Genomic DNA, 20160 nt, shown 5'->3' with positions numbered 1-20160 from the left:
CGAATGGCAGTTCAGCACTGTCGGAAAGAGTGGGCTTGTCACACACTTACAGCGTCTCTGCCTGCCTGGTTTGTGACCTGCGGCAGGCAGTCTTACGATGGCCTTGAACTTTGATCAGGCCCCTAAAAAGTGCCAGGGGATTTGCGGGTCTCCTGAGGCCGAGAAGTGTAGAAATATCTGGTTACTTATTCATTAAGTGGGATTTTACATTGCATAGTAGCTTGAAGCCAAATCAAAGTGATTTTTCTCCATGTGCATGTCACTGTATGAGCCAAAGGTTTTGCCACAGCTTCTGTTCACAGAGGAAGAGACCTCTCCCAACGACTGCTAGCAGTGGTACCAGGACCAAGGGCATCTGAGAAGCTGTCTAATATTCTAGGGCTAACTTGTAACAAAAAACTGCCATTCTTGAATGGTTGCAATTTGTCTTGCAAGGTTAAATCACTCTGATCCTTGTTATCTGTGCTATTTACATCCCACACACTCCTGCCTACAGAGAAAATCACTAATCACTGCTTGAGAAGATCACATGCATATAGGAAGATCCAAAATTAATTTATATGAATTTATGTTAAATATGATCTCTTGCAATCATTTACCTTGCTTTCTTGCATAAATTGTACACTGATGATAATTAAAACTATTAATATACTCTTAAGAGCAGTAATTCCGATATATTCCAAATTATAAACCCAGTTGCAGCATATGTATCTCATTCAGTTTGATTTCTCATTCTGATAATAATAGTCAAGACAGTTTTGCTGCGCTCAGACCACTGTAAGCTAGTGTGCATTAGCACCTTTTTATAGAGTTGGAAAGAGAAACCAAAGCCCTTGATTCTTTCAGTAAAACCAAGCACATAGCATTTTGAGGCTATTGCTGTTGACTTCAGAAGACGCAAAACTGAGCCTTGACTGTGGTGAAGAATGTAAAGCAGAGAGGAAAGAAACCTCCTTGAAAATAACTTGCAGTGATAAGAGATAATAAAAATTTGGTCTTCAAGCGTGGTCTGTTTTTCTGTTCTAGGTCGACTGCTATTACATCCAGCATTGCTAGCTATTTGCACTGTCAAATATTTCCCCTGAATCTTCTCTTCGATTACTCTGGCAGAGAATATCACGGTTCATATAACATGCTCATGGTGGATTTCTTTGATTTACTCAGATTTTGAGGTCATATATCTGAATAAAAGCAAGTTTTGCATGATCAGTATCCAGTAGGCCCGTGATTTCTCTAAAGATTGAATGTGTATGAAACAGGGCAGAGCTTGTTCTAGAGGAGTGTAAAGAAAAGAGATGTTTGCGTTTTAAAATATTGCACATTTTCAGCCACAACGGCAAAGAAAAGGAAAAACTCTAGATATTTATTCCTTATGTGACTTATCAAAAAAAAAAAAAAAGAAAGCAGTAGTATGATGTTAAAAAACAGCTTACGAGGCGAGGCGTACTGTCAAACATTAAGTTAAAAACTGAGCAACCAAAACTGCATCCTATTTGGAAAAACTGGGCAAAAATAACTTATTTTGCTCTTTCGTGCAGTAACAACACCACTGATGATTACAGAGATAAAAATAAGACTGGGGAACAGATAAGACTTCCTGGTAACATCAGTATCCATAATGTTTTTTCTTTATCGAGCGTTCTGGGTACTAACTAATTAGAACATTTGTTTTACCCAACATTTTTCGGCTTCCCATGTACAGCGGAAAATCTATCTGAACAGTTACAAGCAGCGACGACCAACGCCAGCACTGACTGTGAGGCACAGCCAGCAGATGCGGAAAAGGAGGGATACCTTTATGTGTACGTGCAACTAAGTTTTGTAAAGTTCAAACAGCAGCAGCGTAGGGAACTCGCCGTGCTTTTAAGCCACGGGTGCCCAGCTGCTGCAGCTCGGCGAGGCCTCCACCTGCGGTCTACCCGAGGAGGGTGCCTGTGTGTGCGCGGGGGTGTGCTGGTGGCAGGGCCACCTCCTGGGGACGTTCCCTCTGGGTGACCTCACAGAGGCCGAAGCCGGGACTTCCCGGCATGGAGCCTTCTCCCCGGACTTTGCCGTCCCAGCCACCTCAGGGACTCCTCTCCCCAGCAGCGACTCCACGAGGGCCAAAGCGAGACTTTTGGCGTCCCAGCCGCCCCGCTGCGCCCCGACCCCTCTCCGCAGGTAACCCCACAAGCGAGCACTCCCGGGCCCGGCCAGGTGAGCGGGCCGGGGCGCACGGCCGTACCCTCGCCGACCCGAGCCTCGCAGCCCGCGGGCAGGGCCGGGCGGCTCCGGGCGTGAGTCAGAGCGAGGGGCGGGGAGCGCGGCGCGGCCGTGTGCGAGCGAGGGAGCCCGGGAGCGAGCGCGGCTCCGCCGGGCGGAGGCGGGGGCAGCGTGTCCGGCCCAGACCCCTCCTCCCCGCCGCCTGCCTCCGCCCGCCCGCCCTCCCGCGCCGCTCTGCCGGGGACGCGGGGAGACGCCGCCGGGCCCGGAGCAGCGCCGGGGCCGCCCCCCTTCCTCCTCCTCCTCCTCCGCAGCCGCCGCCGCCGGCCCCGCTGCCCGGCTCCTTCCATGTAGCGCGGCGCCCCGCGGGGGCTGCAGCAAGATGGCGGGTAGGTAGCGCCCCCCTCCCCCTTTCCGCCGCCTCCCCGCGGAGGCTCCAGCCCTCCTCCTCCTCCTCCTCCTTCCTCCTCCTCCTCCTCCTCCTCCTGCTGCTGCTGCTCTCCCCCGCCCCGGTTTCGGAAGCGCTTCCCGTCCGGGTGCGGGGGGCTGCGGGGTGGGGTCGGCAGGCGGGGTGTGTGTGTGTGTGTGTGTGTGCGCGGGGCTGACGGTGCGCGTGTCCCCGCAGATCTGTCGCTGCTCCAGGAGGACCTGCAGGAGGAGATCGACGGATGTGAGTGGGGTCGCGGCGGGATGGATGGAGGGAGGGAGGGAGGGAGGGATGGGAGGAGAAGCCGCGGCGCGGGGCTGCCGTGGGGCGAGGAAGTCGCTTCAAATGTGGATGCCCGGGGTGCATTGTGGGAGGAGGAGGAGGACAGGAGGAGGAGGAGGAGGAGGAGAGGCCATGCTCGGCGCTGCCCATGAAGCACGGCCGGGGCTGCGCGGGGCTCCGCCGGGCTCCCCCGCGGCAGCGCCGGGGTGCGTGGGGCGCCCGTTGGCGGCGGGTAACGGGCGGCGGGGGCAGCCCGCCGGGAGCTGTGGCGGCGCCCCGAGGGGCTGAGGAGGAGGAGGGAGGAAGGAGGAAGGGGAGGGGGTCGGGGTGGCGGTGGTCGTCGCCCCGCACGCCCATGGCCTCGGCCTGGGCAGCCTGTGGGGAGGAAGGCGCCGGATCCCCGTCGGGAGCATGTGGGTCGCCGGGCGGGTGGTGGGTTTGTTTGGCTCCCCCACCCTGCCCCTCAGGCCCCTTCGTCTATGAGAAAAGTGTGAGAAAAAGGGTGAGAAAAGGGTCTGGAGAGGAGCTGCGTGAGGGCGTGAGGCACAGGACGCGGTTCTGGCTCAAAACACAAATTCAGGGGTACCAGGGCTGGCGGGCGGCGTGTATAACGTTATCCAGGTGAGACGGCATCTGTTGGTGGTGTCAGCACCGAGGCAGCTTTGGCAGCACAATAAATATCAGGTAGGATGTGAAAATGGAGGCAGCGGCCCTCTCTGAGGCGGTTCGCAACGCAGGCTCCTGCCTGGCAGCCTGCGGTGGGTGAGCAGACCCTTGCCACCGTCTGAAGGTACGTGTCTGCTGCACAGCCTGCTCACGGGGAGACCAGCTTGCGGGAGAAACCCCCTTTCTTCTTTTTTGTTTGGCTTAATTTTTATTTCTGGGGGTGTTATTTTAGCTTTTCAGAGCCTAACTGAACGTTTTACATCTCCTCAGTTTTGGGATCTGATGTTTAAAAGCTTTTTGTTGCGTGTTGCCTCACACAAAGAGAGAGCCTTTTTGCAAGGCTTCATTTTTTGTTCGCTTCTGGTTGCTGGGAATTCGGACTGATAGCAGAGCTGTTTGGAAACTTTGTGATTACAGGAGGACTTCCTTAGAAGTGACACACTTCGAAAAGAAAGCGCCTTCTTAAATTTCTGCTTAGGTTATGATTTTTCTCGACTGTAAGACAGGAGTTGGAGGAGGATATGACTGTAGTCATAGGAGAGATGATTCTGAATCTATGGTTTCCCTGGTGGTGGTTTGAATGTTAGTCTTGTCTTTAAAAAGGGAGAAACTATATGTGCTCGGATATATATGACTCAGTCCAGATGAGAGCATTCTGAAGGCAAGAGCCAGAGAAATCTAAAAACTTGAAACCTCATTAAAAATGACTGAGGTTTTGATGGAAGTAGATAAAAGTCAATAGCTCGATATTTCAGTGTTTTACTTAAAACAAACACAAGAGGAATCTGTATGAATCAATGTGCGCTGTCTGGACATAATTCAGTCACGTGATGTCTTTTATGGTTCTTAATTTTATATGGTTTTGTTCTTGCGAGGTGGGCGTGAGCTACCAAAAAGTGATGCAGAGTAGGGAGACTGTACATCCCTTGGGATGGTTTTTGTACCTGTTTGAAATAACTATACCTTGTATCCATGTACAACAGGTCTTAAGCAATTTGTGAAGGTTTTTGCAAGCGATGCATTATTTGGGATTACATTTCATGGTTGCAGGGATTAAAAAGACAGTTTCAAAAAAAAAAAAAAAACAAAACCAGAAACACCATAAAAAGCCACAGTTTTCGCCTGGCTTTACCAATGCTGAACCCCACCCTATAGTACCTTACTGTAAATATCTCAAATGTTTACAGCTCTTCTGAGCAGAGGAGTTAGGTACTGGTTTAGAGGTGTATTCCTGCATGCTAGAATGCAATTGTGAGAAAATTGGGAGTGCTGGCAGCTTTTATGCGTGTGTGATTCTGGCAGCTGTGGTCCTGCTATTAAACGTGCTAAACAAGGAAAAAGAAGTGCATTGTACGAGAAGGCTGAGATGGGGCCAACTGATAGGCTATTGAGAAAAGCCAACTGGGTAGTTTTAGTCCTTGTGCTTCTGACTGATCTGGTATCCACCAACAGCAAAACGTCTGTGAGGTTCAGTGGAAAAAAGCAGGAGGAGTGATACAAAATACAAGACTAGATAACGTGTTAAGATCTGGATTGGGCATCTGAAGCTGGGTCTTTGCTTAGGCCTATGGCTTGGCATGCTTCAGGAGGTTAGGCGTTCAGTTGTAGCTCATCAGCGAGTCTAGGTTTGATTCTGAATCACAAAAGTGTATTTTTTATGGTGATAATTCATAACGTGAGTCACCGTTTTCTAATGCAGTAAAAGTATTACAGGAAATAAGGATGTGAAATCAATAAGGTAACAAATAGATAGCTTTTATTGGTCGGGTTGTAAAACGGTAGGAGGAAGTCCTGGAGTTGAGCAAACAACAATACGCAGTTACTGCTACAAATAATAAACTAAGCATCTGTACAGCTCTTCAGAGCTGACAACAGCTATTTTATGGTCTTGGTCTTTAAGGTCTCTAAAATGAAGTATTTTACCAGAAAACTGGCATTTAGTGAACAACTTGTACAACTCTACCTCTTGTGCCTGCTCATTGAATGCTGATTGACCTGAAATAGCAAACAATAAATTATTTTTATCTTTGCAGTACTGTTTCAATAGTTGCTTGTAAAATAAAGTTTAAATATTTATCAAGTCCTCTTTAGGAAAAGGTAATTCAACTGTAGCTTTACTAGATATCAGTAGAGAGTAGTAATCTGCCTTTGGGGTAGTGGAAGATCTTCAGGATATATGTGGAAAGCATCTATTTAGAAATTGCCTTTTGTTTATTTGTTTAAGAGGTCAGAGGGATTAAACAGGAGCTTTTATAAGAAAGGCTTTTAGAGAGGGGCTGACAAACCAGCTGGATTGACTTTTAAATAATTAATTTTGCCTTTAGTTTGCTTTTCTATTTTGAAAGCTTCGTCTTTTCTGCTCTTGGTTGCTTGGTAACCACAGGAAAGCTCAGATTTTTATTTTTCAGGTGAATGCGTACTTCACACCTGACAGGACATCACCCAGATGATTCCTTTAAGTAGTTGCAGAGCTTGGCAAGTGGTATTTCAGTGCTTTTAATTCCAGCTAATATTTTGCGTCTGTACGGGTAGCTCCTGATGTTAAAGGCTATGATAGTAATTAAAGATATTGTTTCTCCCATGGTCAGCCAGCGGCTTTTCCTTGTTTGGAAGTTTGAAGTTTAAGACAAAAAACCTCAGTGGATGTATTCTAGCAGGACGTACAGAAGTTTATAAAAGAAATTTAATTCCTAAATGGAAGTTCTTACTGTGGAAGCAGCCTTACTCTTAACTGTCGTCGTCACGGTGTCCAGCCCCCGCCCAGTTAGTAACATTTGGTTGCGTTTTGTCTGTGTGGAGGTGAACGTAACAGAAATCCTAGCGCGATACCCATTAAGGTAAAAAAGGAGGGAAGAGAAATCCATGATGGCAAGACGGTGAAAACTCAGAGTGGAAGCCTGCAAGAAGATTCCCCATCCCATCCGGCCACTATGCAAAATAAGATAGCGGCTCAGTTTCAGCTGGGCAGTTACACTACTTGAACAATTGCTTTTGATTTTCCATCGGAAATCTTGTACAGTATGTGCAGAGAAGTCTGAAAATTTGGCTTTTGTTCACATACTTGTTTTGTGCATTCAAAATAGGAAGTGTAGTAAGCTAAGTGGAGAACAGGAAAGAAAATAACCAACACCAATGATTGAAAAGTAAACAAGAGTGTAGAACTATTTATTTTTGCTGATAAATAAAAAAACCTTTATAATTCCTCCTAGATGTATTCTACCTTCCTCCCTTCCCCATGGATGCTTCTGAAGATTGAACTGATCAGTCCGGATAGATGCAATCAAACATACCGTGATGCTTGCGCCTTTCAGTCTGCTCATCGATGTGTGCAGGCTGCGTGCTCTGAAAAAGAGAGCTATCTGTAACTAGAATTCAGGTTGTGAAACAGGATAGCTTTATTTCATTCAGGATTTTAATTGTGATTTAAATCGAGGGAGGAGAGAGATTCTGATTTAATAACTGGTTTTACTCTTTTGCATTTTTTTTTTGGAAAAAGTTTATTCTCATTGATAACTGTCTGCTGCATTTACGTATATGGCTTTTGGACTTCTGACAATCACAAGTCTTATATGCATGCTTTGGTGATTTAGTAGCTTAACGTTTGGATTCTGAAGCTTTACCATTTGCCATGTCAGTAAACAGTGAGTTACTGTTGTCTGTACAGTTAGTGTTCACATGATTTAAAAATACAGGGACCGATATTTTAAAATGTAAAAGTAATGTAGATAGTTGTGGTCTATAACTTTTAATCGAGGCTTTATAGCTAAATATATATACGTGTGTGTACATATAAACTTGTTTTCCTTTGTTTTAGACTTCAACAGTAAGATAATATCTTTTTGTTAAATTTTAAAACTAACACTAGCTTTATTAACTGTAAAAACTAATTGGATTTTACTAGTGGATAGAGCAGTCCTAAAGACTAAAAAAAAAAAAAGAGTCCAGTAACTTTAATCTAATAGATCTCTGGTTTTGGTATCTAGTTCTTTTTTCAGTGATTGGCAAAGGAGGCCAGGTCTTTTTAGCCTTTTCTCCCAGCGAATGAATGAACCAGTTATTTAGCTGAGCTGAAGAAAATACTCTTTGTGCGTCTGCAGATGTCAAAAGCTGGTTTATCACTGACGTGTTCATGTTCCAGGTAATCAGCAAATCATCTGACATTAGCAGTGAGTTGTGTTGGTTGAATGCTTTTAATTAAATTATTCTATTAGAATTTGGGTTGTGCAGAAGTATCTTCCCAAACAGGAGCTTATTTCCATTTGAAGTATTTAATTTCAATTTCATTTTTATTTTTTTTTCCGGCAATACTTAAAAGATTTTTTTTCAATTAAATAGGTCTGCCTTTCCCTGTGGTGTCAAATCACAGTCGCAGTTTGACGCTGTGTTTTAGCTCCTATTCTCTTGCAGTGAGTTAAGTATTGTGTACTGAGACACCACGCTATGTTAAAATTCACCTTGCCTTTCTCACAGGCGTACACAATAATATCAGAAGCCTTTGTATTGTAGCTCCTTACCATAGAGCAAGAATTACCAAATCTTATGCTGTTAGTTGTTCTGTATAAACTGCAAATTTGGTCTCGTCTTAGACATGGGGCTTTTGGTATAATTAAATTCCAGTGTGATGTTCGAATGCTGTGTTGCAGTACTGGCCTCTTGGTCTCGTCAGAGACATGGCTCTGGGGAAGGAGCACCAAGGTATTTGGAGTTAGTGGGTTGGCATTTCAGTAGCATGCAACCCGTAATCTCTGCATTGCAAAAATTAACAGCAATTAATGGCAGACATGCCGTAGTGCTCGGGATCAATTCTCTGGTGTGACTGAGATTCTGTTCAATTGGGAATCTAATAATCAGTTTTCAATGCTAATGAAGCGTGCTTGTTAAGTCTTTTTTTTCCCCTGGAGATCGTGCTTTAATTCTCCTGACTCCTCAGTTCATTTCTTTGTCTTTTAACTGACCCTCACAGAAACTGGGAGACTCAGGTGGTTGGCTGTGTCCCCTTGGAATTACAGTTGTGGGGGTCTCAGGTGGGTAATAGTTAGTCTCTTTTTCTTGAGAAACCTCTTAGGATCCTAGAGAGGAGACGATGATTTGAGGAAAGGGTTGTGCTTGAATTGATACAGGCTAATGAACCTTCCTCATGCAGCTGCACGTTTTCTCCATTACCCCTAGCAGAGGATTGAAGGAGAGGTAATTTTCCAGGCTTTCAGCTTCCCAAGGTCAGCAGCATCACTTTTGATGTGGAAATACACTTTTCACCAGCCACCTTTTATGTTCCTGTCTCTGGCAGGAATCCTCGATTAAGGTTGCCAGCTCCTGTTTTTTTTTTTTTTTTCCTTCTGATTCTCTCCTAGGGCTACAGGTATTCTCCGCCTCTTCCCTTCCTCTCCCACTTGGAGAAAAAGGGGAAGGAGGGAGAGAGTCAGGAAAGACATGAAAGCTATCAAAATCTTAAGATAACACGAAACCTCAGTGTTCATGCAGTTCTTTCTGCTGACCTGTTGTGGAGGTGGCAGACTGCAGCGTGTTGAAGATGAAATGCCTCTCTTTCCTGTGTGTGCCTTTTGCTGCCGAGACTTTCCCTCTGCGTGGGCAGAAAGTTTTCATTGTAAGAGTAGTTGCTGCAAGAGGTGGCTTTGGCAGGAGCTGAACTGGCAGAAACGGCAGCCTCTGCTGTGAGAGCTGGAGTAGCAATTCTGTCTTCCCCTGAAGGAGCCCAGGACAGCAGGGCATCTCTGCCTGCTTTGGAAGGTATAGCATGAGAAAAATCAGCATGGCTTTTTCTTGGTTTGGGTGGGATGCTGCACTTCTTTCTGTCACCGGTGTGTTAAAGTTCTGTCCAGTGGGTAGCTTGAAAAAAGCAGGAAAATGCGTATGTGAAGAGTGTTCATTTGAGATAGCAGGACAACTGCATTAAGAGTTGAAACTACTGGTGGTTTTTTTAATACTATTTTTAAGGCAAAGAAAAAATGAAAGGCAAATAGTACAAAAATGTGTTATTCCAGGATACGATTTTCATAATAGCTAGAAATATTAATATATGGAAATGTCACTCTGTGGGAACCGTAATGCAGACCGTTGGAATGTTTTGCTCTAATAAACAAGCCTGCTTAGGTATTTTTTTGTCTTGTTGCCATGGTGCCTAAATTGCTCCCAAATATTTGAATGTAAGAGAGACCACCTTTTCCTTCCTCTCCAGCCTGCAAGACAAATAGCTTGATGAGTCTGTAGGGATACTTCATGTGTGTTTGCTTGTATGTACGTGTTATTAGAGGAAATGGCTTTCGATAACATTGAAATTAACATCCATGGTTGTTGTTACTTTTTCTAAGTGTGAATCCAGTACACACAGTGCCACTTAATCTTTTCCCCTTGACCAAATCTACGCTTTGGGCACAAATAGGAGAAGTGTGAAGAGCTGCAGAAACAAGAAGAGTGAGAGGAGTCGCAGAAAGAATGTCCTCCTGTGAATGCTCAGGAAACACGAAGGCTTAACCCAGCAAGCGTCTTGAATTCTGTCAAAAAAAGAAAAGTCTGCAGAGCATTTAAGTGGAGAGAGGAGAAGGACACTAGGAACTAGGAAGTTCCAAGTGATTTACATTGCAAAGCTGTATTTTACGGACTGTGGATGTGCTAGTCATAAAGCTTGCCTTTGCAGCTTTTAGCCCAAGTAAGCAAGTTCGAGATGCTGTGCTCGAAGCAGCAACATAACTGCACAGTGAAGCAGCACCTGAGCCAAGTGGAGCACTTGGGTTTGTAGCTGATGTGGTGTAACGCAGTGTCACGTCGCTGCAGAGCTAGCACAAGCCTTTACAACATTTGGGCTTCAACTGCTTGCTTTGTAATGCTCTCCCTTCCGGTTAGCCCAAGCTTAAAACACAGTTTGAGCTGGATGTTTTCGTGTGTAACAGCTGCCCAATTAGGGGCAGAACGTGAGTGTGGGCGTCCTGTCAAGGTAGGACCAGGCAGAACATCTTGGTCGGAGATGGAAATGGGGTTCTTTCCACAATGCCACAAAACTCAAATAGTCATGCGGACAATCAAAAACCCCAGAAGCAGCAGTGGGATGCGTTCAGAGGGCGGCTACCTTTGACTGTAAGGTATTTGTAGCAGAGAAAAAAGTACCTCAGAGTAACTTCCTGCTTGCACTGTCCTTTACTTCACTCCAGCCTCCTTCCAGGAGCCTTAATTGCATGCAGTGCAAACAGCAAGGGCCACGGATACCATGGTGATGGGTGTGACATGCTCCCAGCAGGAAACTGGTGGACAAAATATAAACTGCTGATTGTTTTAGCTGGTAGCTTGGATGTCCTCTTTGTTTCAGTTTCCTGCGGACCAGCTCTTGTTGCAGGTCTGGCCGTTACCCGGTAGAAGGTCCATTCTGCTGCTGTGCAAATTAAGGAGTAGTGAGCAAGAAGAGCTTTCTTTCCCTTTGTTTCAGCGCAGATCAGGATTTGCAGTGCTGCTTGTGTACACTTGAAGAGATAAACCTGTTTGTAGCTGCACCAGTCCTTGTTGCTTTTAAAGGATTTTGTATCACCCCTCGTCTTCTCTTATGTTTGAGGAGAAAGGCAACTCCTTTGGCATGCCTGATAACTGTCTTTTTCTTTTTTTTGAAGGCTTTTGCTAGACGAAAATATTCCTGTAGTCTGTTATGTTTAGTCTAGTGGCTCTTTTGTATTTGCTGTGCCATATTTGCACGGGTTCTGTGTGTAAACTGCTGCTGATTTTGATTCCTGCATCTTTCTTTCATCTGCTAAATGCTCCCCTCCTGAAGCCTGCAGTCAAGTCTGATTTTAACGGGTTTGCTCTGTCTGTGCGTCAAGCTGTTAACAGACTTCACGATGAAAGTGCTGCGTAGGGGCTAATGTGGTAAGCTTTGCTGTTAGCACGGCAACTTTGGATCAGAGCTGCTTTGCGCTTCTCCCTCACCTTCCTTGCTTCTGCCTCTCTCCCTTTTCTCTCCCACCACCAAGCCTGGAGTGCAGACAGGGAGGTCTGTGTGCACAGGTGAGATTCAATGTGCATGGAGCAGAAGCTGAAGTGGGGATAACTCTTTGTGCTTCAAAGCAGAGTTGGGGTGAGAGACAGAAAAGGGGAAGCGTGGTTCTTATTTCTACTAATAGTTGGCCAGACAGAAATCTCCAATTACCGCCTGCAGATCCTTTCTATGCTTCCACTCACCTGTCTTGTATTTTGCTGAGGAGAATCACATGCTGTTCAAACTTGCGTTTGTCTCTTACAACATTCGCAAAATCAGGGTAAACTTGTGGCACCTTATTTGCATTTTTAGCCTCCGAAATCTACTGTCTGCTTTTCTGCTGTAGTATCTCATGGAGAAGTCAGCTTCAGCTTTCTGTGATCGGCAGTGAGTAGTGTCAGGCAGGTGAGGTGGTGGAACTCAGCAATACACACACGTTGTGTGATATCTGTGTAATTGTAGTTGCAGTAGCATTTGGTTAACATTACTGAAGCGGTGTGGTAGATTTATGGTAGAAAATGAGGCCGAAATAGAATGACTTTGGGCTGTGATGTCACTGTGGAACTGGAGATGGAATACAGTGTGCAACAAAAGAGAGCAATGAGTCTGTAACGGAGCATAAATTCACAAGTTTAGCTTCCGTGCTCTACTAAAAACCTCAGTGTTGCTGTGGTGGACTTCTCGTTGCAGAATATCAAGATGCAAGGTGATTCTCTTACAGAAAATGAGTTGGAAAATAGCGGTTTTTGCAATACTGAAGGGTTGAGAATATTGTTTGTGTTCTGCAGAAATCTAAATGCAAGGTGAATTTATTCTTTCATAGCACAGAGGACAGAACTTGCTACTGTCATTTTGTGATGCAGTATCGAATGTTTGGGCTTGGAGAACTAATATTTTTACTTCACAAGTAAACAGAAAAATTACTTGCTTGAACAGCAGAACAGAACTAAGTCCTTTCTCCATTTGAGTGCTTCATTGACATGAACATCTTTATGGTAACAATCAGTGTAGAGAGCAAATGGTCTGTGCTACAGTTGAAGAAAGAGTTAGTCAATTTTTTTTTCAGTTACATCTGTAGCAATTGCCATAGAGACTTCTTAATAGATCTAGAGAATGCTTTGGGAATGCAGAAGGTAAAATAAGGGAAGTTGATACTAGATGGAAATACTGAATCTTTAAAGTTATTTGTTGCTCAGCTCTGAGAAGTAAAGCGTTGCTCATACTCAGAGTGCCTCTCTTCTCGTTACTGACTTTTCTGTGCCAAAATGAAGGAGGTTGTGTTTGCCACGGAGCCCATAGCAGATGCAGAAGAATACACGTGACCTTGCTACTGAACAGTCCGTGGTAGAAAGTCATTCATGTATTATTAAATACAAAAAAAAGTAGTAACTATTTTTTCAAACGTGATGTTTTGTGCCTGCCTGTAAAGACATGACATGAACAAGACCTTTGTGAATGATATCATGAAGATGCGACTTACAGTGGAAAAATGAGCTCCCTTGAAAATAGGCCTGCAGGCAACAGCTTTACAGGGGGCTGTTTTAAATGGACTTCACTGTGTTGCGTGTAAGTTCTCAGCCAAACTCGTCACTCGTTGACTGAGCACAGTCTGTCTCAGCAAGGTGGTTTGTAGTCCGTGTTAGTTAATAACTGGGGCAAATAATTGTTGTATCCCTGCCATAAAATGGAGAACTTAAGGCAGGTGTGTGTCTTAATATATTCTTGGTATGGTGTGGACCAGACGCAAGACAGAGACAAGCCTGAAAAACGTGCATAAAAGAGTCAAACAAATGATTGGGCAGGGAAACAAAGGTAGAGAGGGGAATTACATGGCTTGTGTCATACGTGTCAGCGATAGCCAGATACTGAAACAAAATCCAGTGCTTATTCTATTGTTCTGTACCGCCTTGTGTTTCATGGTAGTAGTGTAGAATTTTGAAGAATCAAGAATTTCTAGAATTGAGAAGTTTGCAAACTACTAAGTACAAACCCAGGCCATCTAGATAAATTAATGCATTTATTCATTTTGCACTGCTTGGCTTATGTGGACAGAAAGTAGTGGCACTGTGATTGCTTTTCATGCTGTTGGCTGATGAGTGTTCCTCACCCCACCACCACCAGCAACTTTGAGCTAGTGGGATAGGATGTTTTTATAGAAACCCCTAATTTCCTAGGTCTACTTTTGCAAGTTGGCATGAACGTAAGGCCAGATTAAAAGCTACTTACATTTGCAGTAGTTTCAATGGTGGCATGTAGCTTCAATGCCTTCTGAGCATTTGGTCTTGGCTTACTGGTACTAGTTGGAGAAAGTACAGAAAAATAGGGAAAGTGACCTGTTGTTTCTCTGCAGCAGGAGTGGAAAGTGACGTGTGGCTCTGTTGCTTGGTCTGTATTGTGAAGTGGGAATGAAGCTGGACATTCTACATTTGAACAAGTCAAGACATGTATTCAAGGGCTTTTTGGCATTTGTAAAATGTACAGCACAAAAGGTACGGTGGTACTTTGCTTTCCACCCAACTTTGAGCACTCAGCCAAGGAGAGCTGAAGAGGCAATATCCAGTTAAAAGCCTTTTTGACACCTGTTTTGGAATAAGCTTCAAATACTGTGGGCTGATGCTCCTTTTAGCTTGCTTGAAGCAGTGTCTTGGTGTTGAGAGTGAAAAAGAATATGTAGGTAACTGTAGAAGTGCTTTTTGTAACCATGCACCGATTGATCTTTAATCCCCCTTCTCTGCCCTGTTGGTGTTTGTGTTGCTTTTATCAGGATGCTGCCGTTTGAACGAGCTCTCCGGCTAAAAGCTGAGGTGCTGGGGCTGAGTAATATTGCTCAGTATCAGTAGCGGAGGCATATCAAGCCTGTTGCAGTGCTAAACTTAATTTTACAACGTGCAAAACACTGTGGAGTCAAATGCACATAACCTAATTTTCTGTTTGAATTAGAATGAGACCTCAAACAGAAATTGTAAGTAGCTCCTAATATTTATATGTATCATATTTTTGTCATTGATACTTACATCTGACACTGCTTTGACCAGGCAAAAATTACGAGAACATTCAGTTCACTTAAATCAAAGGCATCAGACGTCCGGCCAGCTTTGGTGTATGTGTGTATGGCATAAACAGACTGTGTGACTAGTTTGTGTGGCATAAATCGAGTGAGCTGTCTTCGTGCTCTGCAGCGATTAAGATGACGTCTGCGTTGGACCACTGTAAGAGTAGCAGACAAGCAGAAATGAAGGGGGGGGAAGGGGGACGTTGAACACAAAGTTGAGGTTGAGAGGAGAGAAATGGAGGAGGTAAAGCTAGCGGAGGTTGGTGTGATGATGGTCAGCATATTTTTTTTATTGATACTTTTGATAAATAAAATAAAAATAATTCTTTTGGCGACTGTATTTGGCATAGTTTCCCCAGTTTATACATGTAAGTGCATAGTCTGATCTCCAGACTTTAAGATAGGAATATAAGATCCTGTTAAAAAATTAATTTCACTGAATATTAGAGTGATATTTCCACCCCAGTTAATTTCTGTAGCTTAGAAACCAATCTGAGTGCAGTGGTGTAGCTACCTAGTGAAGGTAATGACTGTAGTGATTAAAAATAAATAAATAACGGAGTTCATTTCTTGAGGAGTATGCATCTAACAATGCATGTACGGGTGCTGCAGAATTGCTTCAAAAGTATGTCTTATACCAGCCCTCTGAAAGTAGGACCTCTCATACAACAGTAAGACAAGCCCGTGTGAGAAAGGTATGTGTGCAGGGGTGTCTTGGTTTAAGTACTAACACGGGTAAACCTCTGGTTTCAGTTGAGTTCATGGGTTGAATTTGATTCTGTGAAAGGCTGTAACCTGCTTCTTGTTAATTTACCTAGCATAAAATCCTAACTTGCTTTGTATGTTTTTACCTTCCCTCGCCTTTTCCTGCAAAAATAAAACTGAGTCTTGAGGAGGAGAGAAACAAACAAACAAACAAAAACCCAGCAACACCCAGAAAACAAGAAAAAAAAACCCACAAACCTGAAGCCTTGTGCCTCGGTCCCCTAAGGTCTGGGCAAACAGAAGTTCAAACAGTTGTGTAAACCCCGGGTTGCTAAGTGCTTGCCCTTCGTGCTGCAATAGCTTTATGCAACTGACCTTTTTTCAAGCCTTCCTCCTCCTCCCCCCGCAGTGTGTTCCCCTCCACCTTGGGCATATCCGAGAGCACTACCCCAAACTGCTCTTCCAGCCGCTTTGGCTCTCACAGCTGCTAGTACGCTTTCTTCCTTGCCACTCTCTCTCCGATTCCGCTTATGCCCTTCTATGAATATGCCCTGCTCTTTTTCCCATCGCCTCTTTGATTTCTTTCAAGGATTTTTATGTGCTGCCAGCAACTGCAGAATTTGGACCTTCATCCAGGCATAGGATTTATTTATGACCACTTAAACGATATCACTGTTTCTCTACCGAGAAGATGGAGAACTAATTTGCTGGTAAACGGATGCTATTAATTCAATTTAGGTGTGAAAATATTACTCTTCTAGAGGCCTTTGGTTGTTAATTCTTTTAACATTTGAAATATGATGAGGAAGGCATTCAGAAAGTGGTAGCTGCTTAGGTATTTGGAACGTCGAATATTGAGGTTAATGATGCAATGTCTGATAATCAATATACTATAGCTGTATGGAAGGGAAGAAGAGAGTAATCTTTTTCTCCACGGATTTCGCTTTAAAAAAAAAATCATCATTGGACTTTTAGATCAGTCAACCTATCTATATCTGCCAGTTTTCGAAAGGCTTTTCAGATAAAAGACCAAAGAATAAGCTGTAGCATACTGCAGTGTTGTATTTTCAGGGGTGAAGCTGGTCACCTGGGTTAGTTCTTGCAAATAAGCAATTGCATTTGCCGTTCTTGCAAATAAGTTGTTGCATTTGCGGGCTGTGTTTGTTATGGGACTGCGGTGTTGAGTAGTTTAGAGGGCATGTGGAAGCTAGAAAAGGTGGTAGTTCAAATCCTAATACTTCAAGCAGCTTCGCAGAGCAGGGCTGGACCCCTTTTCCAGTTCATTGTGGTTTCTGTTCATATGAAGTTGTATTTTGACAAGCTGGTTAGTAATTATGCAGTAGGTGAGCTGTACCTGGTTTTTATTTGGTAGTCAGATAACAGCAATGCGTCTGAACTTTTTAACATGCTTAATTTAAAAAAAAAAATAATTTTTTGTTCTGCTAGATGTTGCATTACCTCTGGACTAATTGCACCTATGATTTTAGTCCGTGCATGTTCAAAAAGCTGATTTTAGAATTACCTAAAAGTCACTTGCCTGATTAAAAATATGTATATGAAGTATAAATGTCAGATTAAAATAGCACGAACCTCGGATGTTTAGTGAAATGTCATGTTTAGGAATTTAGAGACAATACCTAAAAATTGGATTAAATTAATTTTGAGTAAATTACTTTTGTATAGGAAAGGCTTCCTGGGGGCTGGGGAAAGATGGGGGAAATGATTTAGTGCAGCTAGTAAATATATGGTCATCAGAGCCTTGCCTAGACTTGTGTATTTCAGACCAACAACAGACATCATTTTAGTGTTAAACTACTGTGATTATAAGGAGTATTTCTGATGTCTCTGATAGTTGGTGTGGATGACTACAGCTCAGAGTCTGATGTGATTATTATACCTTCAGCCCTGGACTTTGTCTCACAAGATGAAATGTTGACGCCTTTGGGAAGACTGGACAAGTACGCTGCAAGTGAGAACATATTCAACAGGTATGCTTTTTAAATGTCTGCCTAACAGTGTGCAAACTATTAATCTGATTCAAATCTGACTGAAGTTAATTTGCATGAAATACAAATAATGATTAAAAAAAACCAAACACTTAATTCTTCAGTTTCCACTCCTCCTTTTGTTTGCTGATGCTTCCTGTACTTACAGATAGCAAAATATTCTTCATAACAGAAAACATTTGCTTACCTGTTAGTATTGTAGTCTGCATTTGCCCAGTTTTATTTCAGTAATGCCACTGAGCTAGTCGTTTCACTTAAAAGCACAGGTATTGTAGAATACTTCACAGGCCTGCACCCACACACAGTTCCATTGGATGAAGAAATTCAAGCCCAACATTTAATTGTAACTGTAAGCAGTTAAATCACAAATGTGTAAAAATGACTTTTTCTGATGTTTTATTTTAACATAGTTTTGTTTGGTCTCCAAATACATCTTTAATAAAATGTTCTTGCTTTTATGTTGAATTCTCTGATTTAGTAGCATATGGAAGATAAATCTATGACCAACCACCCAGTAGACTAGCTTCTCAATTTTGTTGTTTATAGCACCTTCTGTAAGGATTTAGCCACGTGCTTCAGTCATGTGAAACGTGCTTAAAATTCCATACTACATACATGAACATATCCCGGTTTGGAAGGTTGGTTTGTTTTCCTTCTGATTTAACTGAAGCTAAGAAATGTATTATGGTTTCTCTTATAGCCTGCACAAATCTGTATGTATAAATTAGTTCTGAAATGCCCAATTTTAAAGTTTTGTTTTGTTTTCCAGAAATTCAAATTTTGTGGCATTTTAGAGTTTGAGGTGAAGTCAGTAACTTGCCACCCAGAAGGGGGAGGTTGTTTGTTCAAATTTTGTGGGGGGAGAGGAATGCGGAGACAGCTTCTAGATGTACAGGTATTTCATTGCGACAGTCACGTAATAAAAGCCAGTAGAGTGGAGAATGAACTTGGAAACTCAAGTTATGTGAAACTTGAGTTTTCATCAAGAATAGTAGTCCTCATGTTTTACTGGGATGCGGGGCATGCATAACCTTGAAGTCTTTCAGTGCTGCTGCCCACCTTTCTGCATCCTGTGCTTACCTCTGTCTTTCTGCAGGGGAAGATGGGTGGAGTAACTATCATTTTCTCTGGTTTTTGTTTTGTTGTTATAAATGTCTTGCTTAATCCTAGCTCTCTTTGTTAGGCCTAGGTGTGTTATGTAGCATAAGAAAATATAGGAAATAGCATATGATAGTCATTAGTGATAAGACTAAGTAGCAATTCAACTTGAATGAGTTAAGTATTACAGTTTATGATGACTTAGCATCAGATGGTCTGCGGAAACAATGGAGAGATTTTTGCTTAGAGATAAATTGGATCATTTCATAGGCAAAAGATTGGAATAAATATATTTAAGTTAATTTCTGTCTCATTGAAATGGTATAATCATATCCAATTACCTTATGTGTAGGTTCAGATTCACTTAGATTATGATTAAGTTAATAAAAGGAAGTTTTCTGTGACCTTGAACCTGCATTTGTGTTCAGGCAAATTGTAGATGCCCAAATCCTTGAAACTCAATCATCGAGCTTAGGTAAATTTTGATAAGATTTTTTTTTCTTTAATTAAATGGATGAATTCCCTTTTCAGTGTTCTTTAAAATGACATGTAAAGATTTTTTTTTCAAAGTATTCTTTCTTTTTGCATTGTTTTTATTTCCATTTTCTGTCTGGTTAGTAATCTGCTTATATATCACATTTGCAGTGTATGATTATATTGAATAAATTGAAATTATTTTTACTGATTATTACAGAAGCCTAGTCTTTGAGTGGATTCTTGGAGCACTTGCGATTTCTTAGCTGGTGTCTGAAGGTCAAAGGTAGTTCCTCTGAAATGGAAATTGATCTGTCTGGATCCTAAGAAGTGTTAGCAGATAAGACTTGAATTTGTAAAGAGGAATTGCCTCTTTATTTAAATATATATAACTTCTGATGGGATGAACTGGAAAAAGAGCAAAAGGTAGGGAGGGAATCCTTTACCAGCTTTCTCAATGGCAGGAGTGGTTGCTGTATTAATTTTTGGCACGTTGTGGTCTGCATCCTCACTCTTTGTAAGGGTTTTCCTAAGCTTTATCACCATTAACTTGCTTCTGTTCATCATTAAGAAGGCTCAAAGTGCACAACAATCAATAGTAGGTCTATTTGAATGGCGAGGTAGCACCTGAACAACAGACCCTTTCCTTTTGATCAGCCTACTTCCCGAGGAATTGCTGTTGCCCTTTCTCTTCAAACCAAAGTGGATCTTGGTGGCAGACTTCCATTCATCAGTATGATCAGTCCTGGCTATCAGTGAGGATATTTAAAGTTACTTCTTTGCTATGCTGCTTTGTTTTCTGAAGTACTTCTTTGCTTTTCCCTTAGAAAGTATTACTTAAGAAGTTGCAGAAGAGTCCTTTTGTGTACCAGTGTAGGAGTTCTAGCAGAGCCTACGTATTGGCCAGACTTTGTCAGCTGTGAGAAAACCTCATCCATCCATCAGAAGAATCCACCTTGTGGCTGAATGGGGAGGTCTGGAAATGCTCTACCTGTCTCTTCTCTGTAGGCATCCTCTTCTTTGGATGAGGCTCATTTAGGTCCCAGAATTGGTGATAGTGACTTTAAGATGTTTTAGGATGATTTCAGGTTGTCTGCTTTTTACCAATTCTATTAATACCTGATATTTTTTGAAATACTAGTTCTTTTTTTTTCCTTTTATTAATAGTTTAATTTCAAAAAAATAGTTTAATTTCAAAATACTGGTAGAGCAGCACTCATTGGTAACTCAGGATGTATTGGTTCTCAAAGAGGGATTATGCGTAGGTTGT

The 20160-nt window shown here is 42.8% G+C and overlaps 1 protein-coding gene across 18 annotated transcripts in view; it reads left to right on the top strand.

Moving 5' to 3' along the window:
• Positions 1 to 1902: 1902 nt before the first annotated feature.
• PPP4R1 (protein phosphatase 4 regulatory subunit 1) overlaps positions 1903 to 20160 on the top strand; it is a 64509-nt gene continuing 46251 nt past the window's right edge. The window contains exons 1-3 of one of the 18 annotated variants that reach the window (XM_083826641.1): positions 1903 to 2160; positions 2828 to 2872; positions 17216 to 17300. In XM_083826641.1, coding sequence (XP_083682767.1) covers positions 2028 to 2160; positions 2828 to 2872; positions 17216 to 17300 — 263 coding nt within the window. In that variant the 5' untranslated portion in view covers positions 1903 to 2027. The other 17 variants (XM_083826640.1, XM_083826638.1, XM_083826644.1 and 14 more) reach the window with 17 other exon arrangements.

The sequence above is a fragment of the Anser anser genome (assembly GCF_964211835.1).
Source record: "Anser anser genome assembly, chromosome: 2".
NCBI lineage: Eukaryota > Metazoa > Chordata > Aves > Anseriformes > Anatidae > Anser > Anser anser.
The sequence above is the reverse complement of the archived record's forward strand: the minus strand, read 5'-3'. Positions and strand labels throughout refer to the sequence as shown.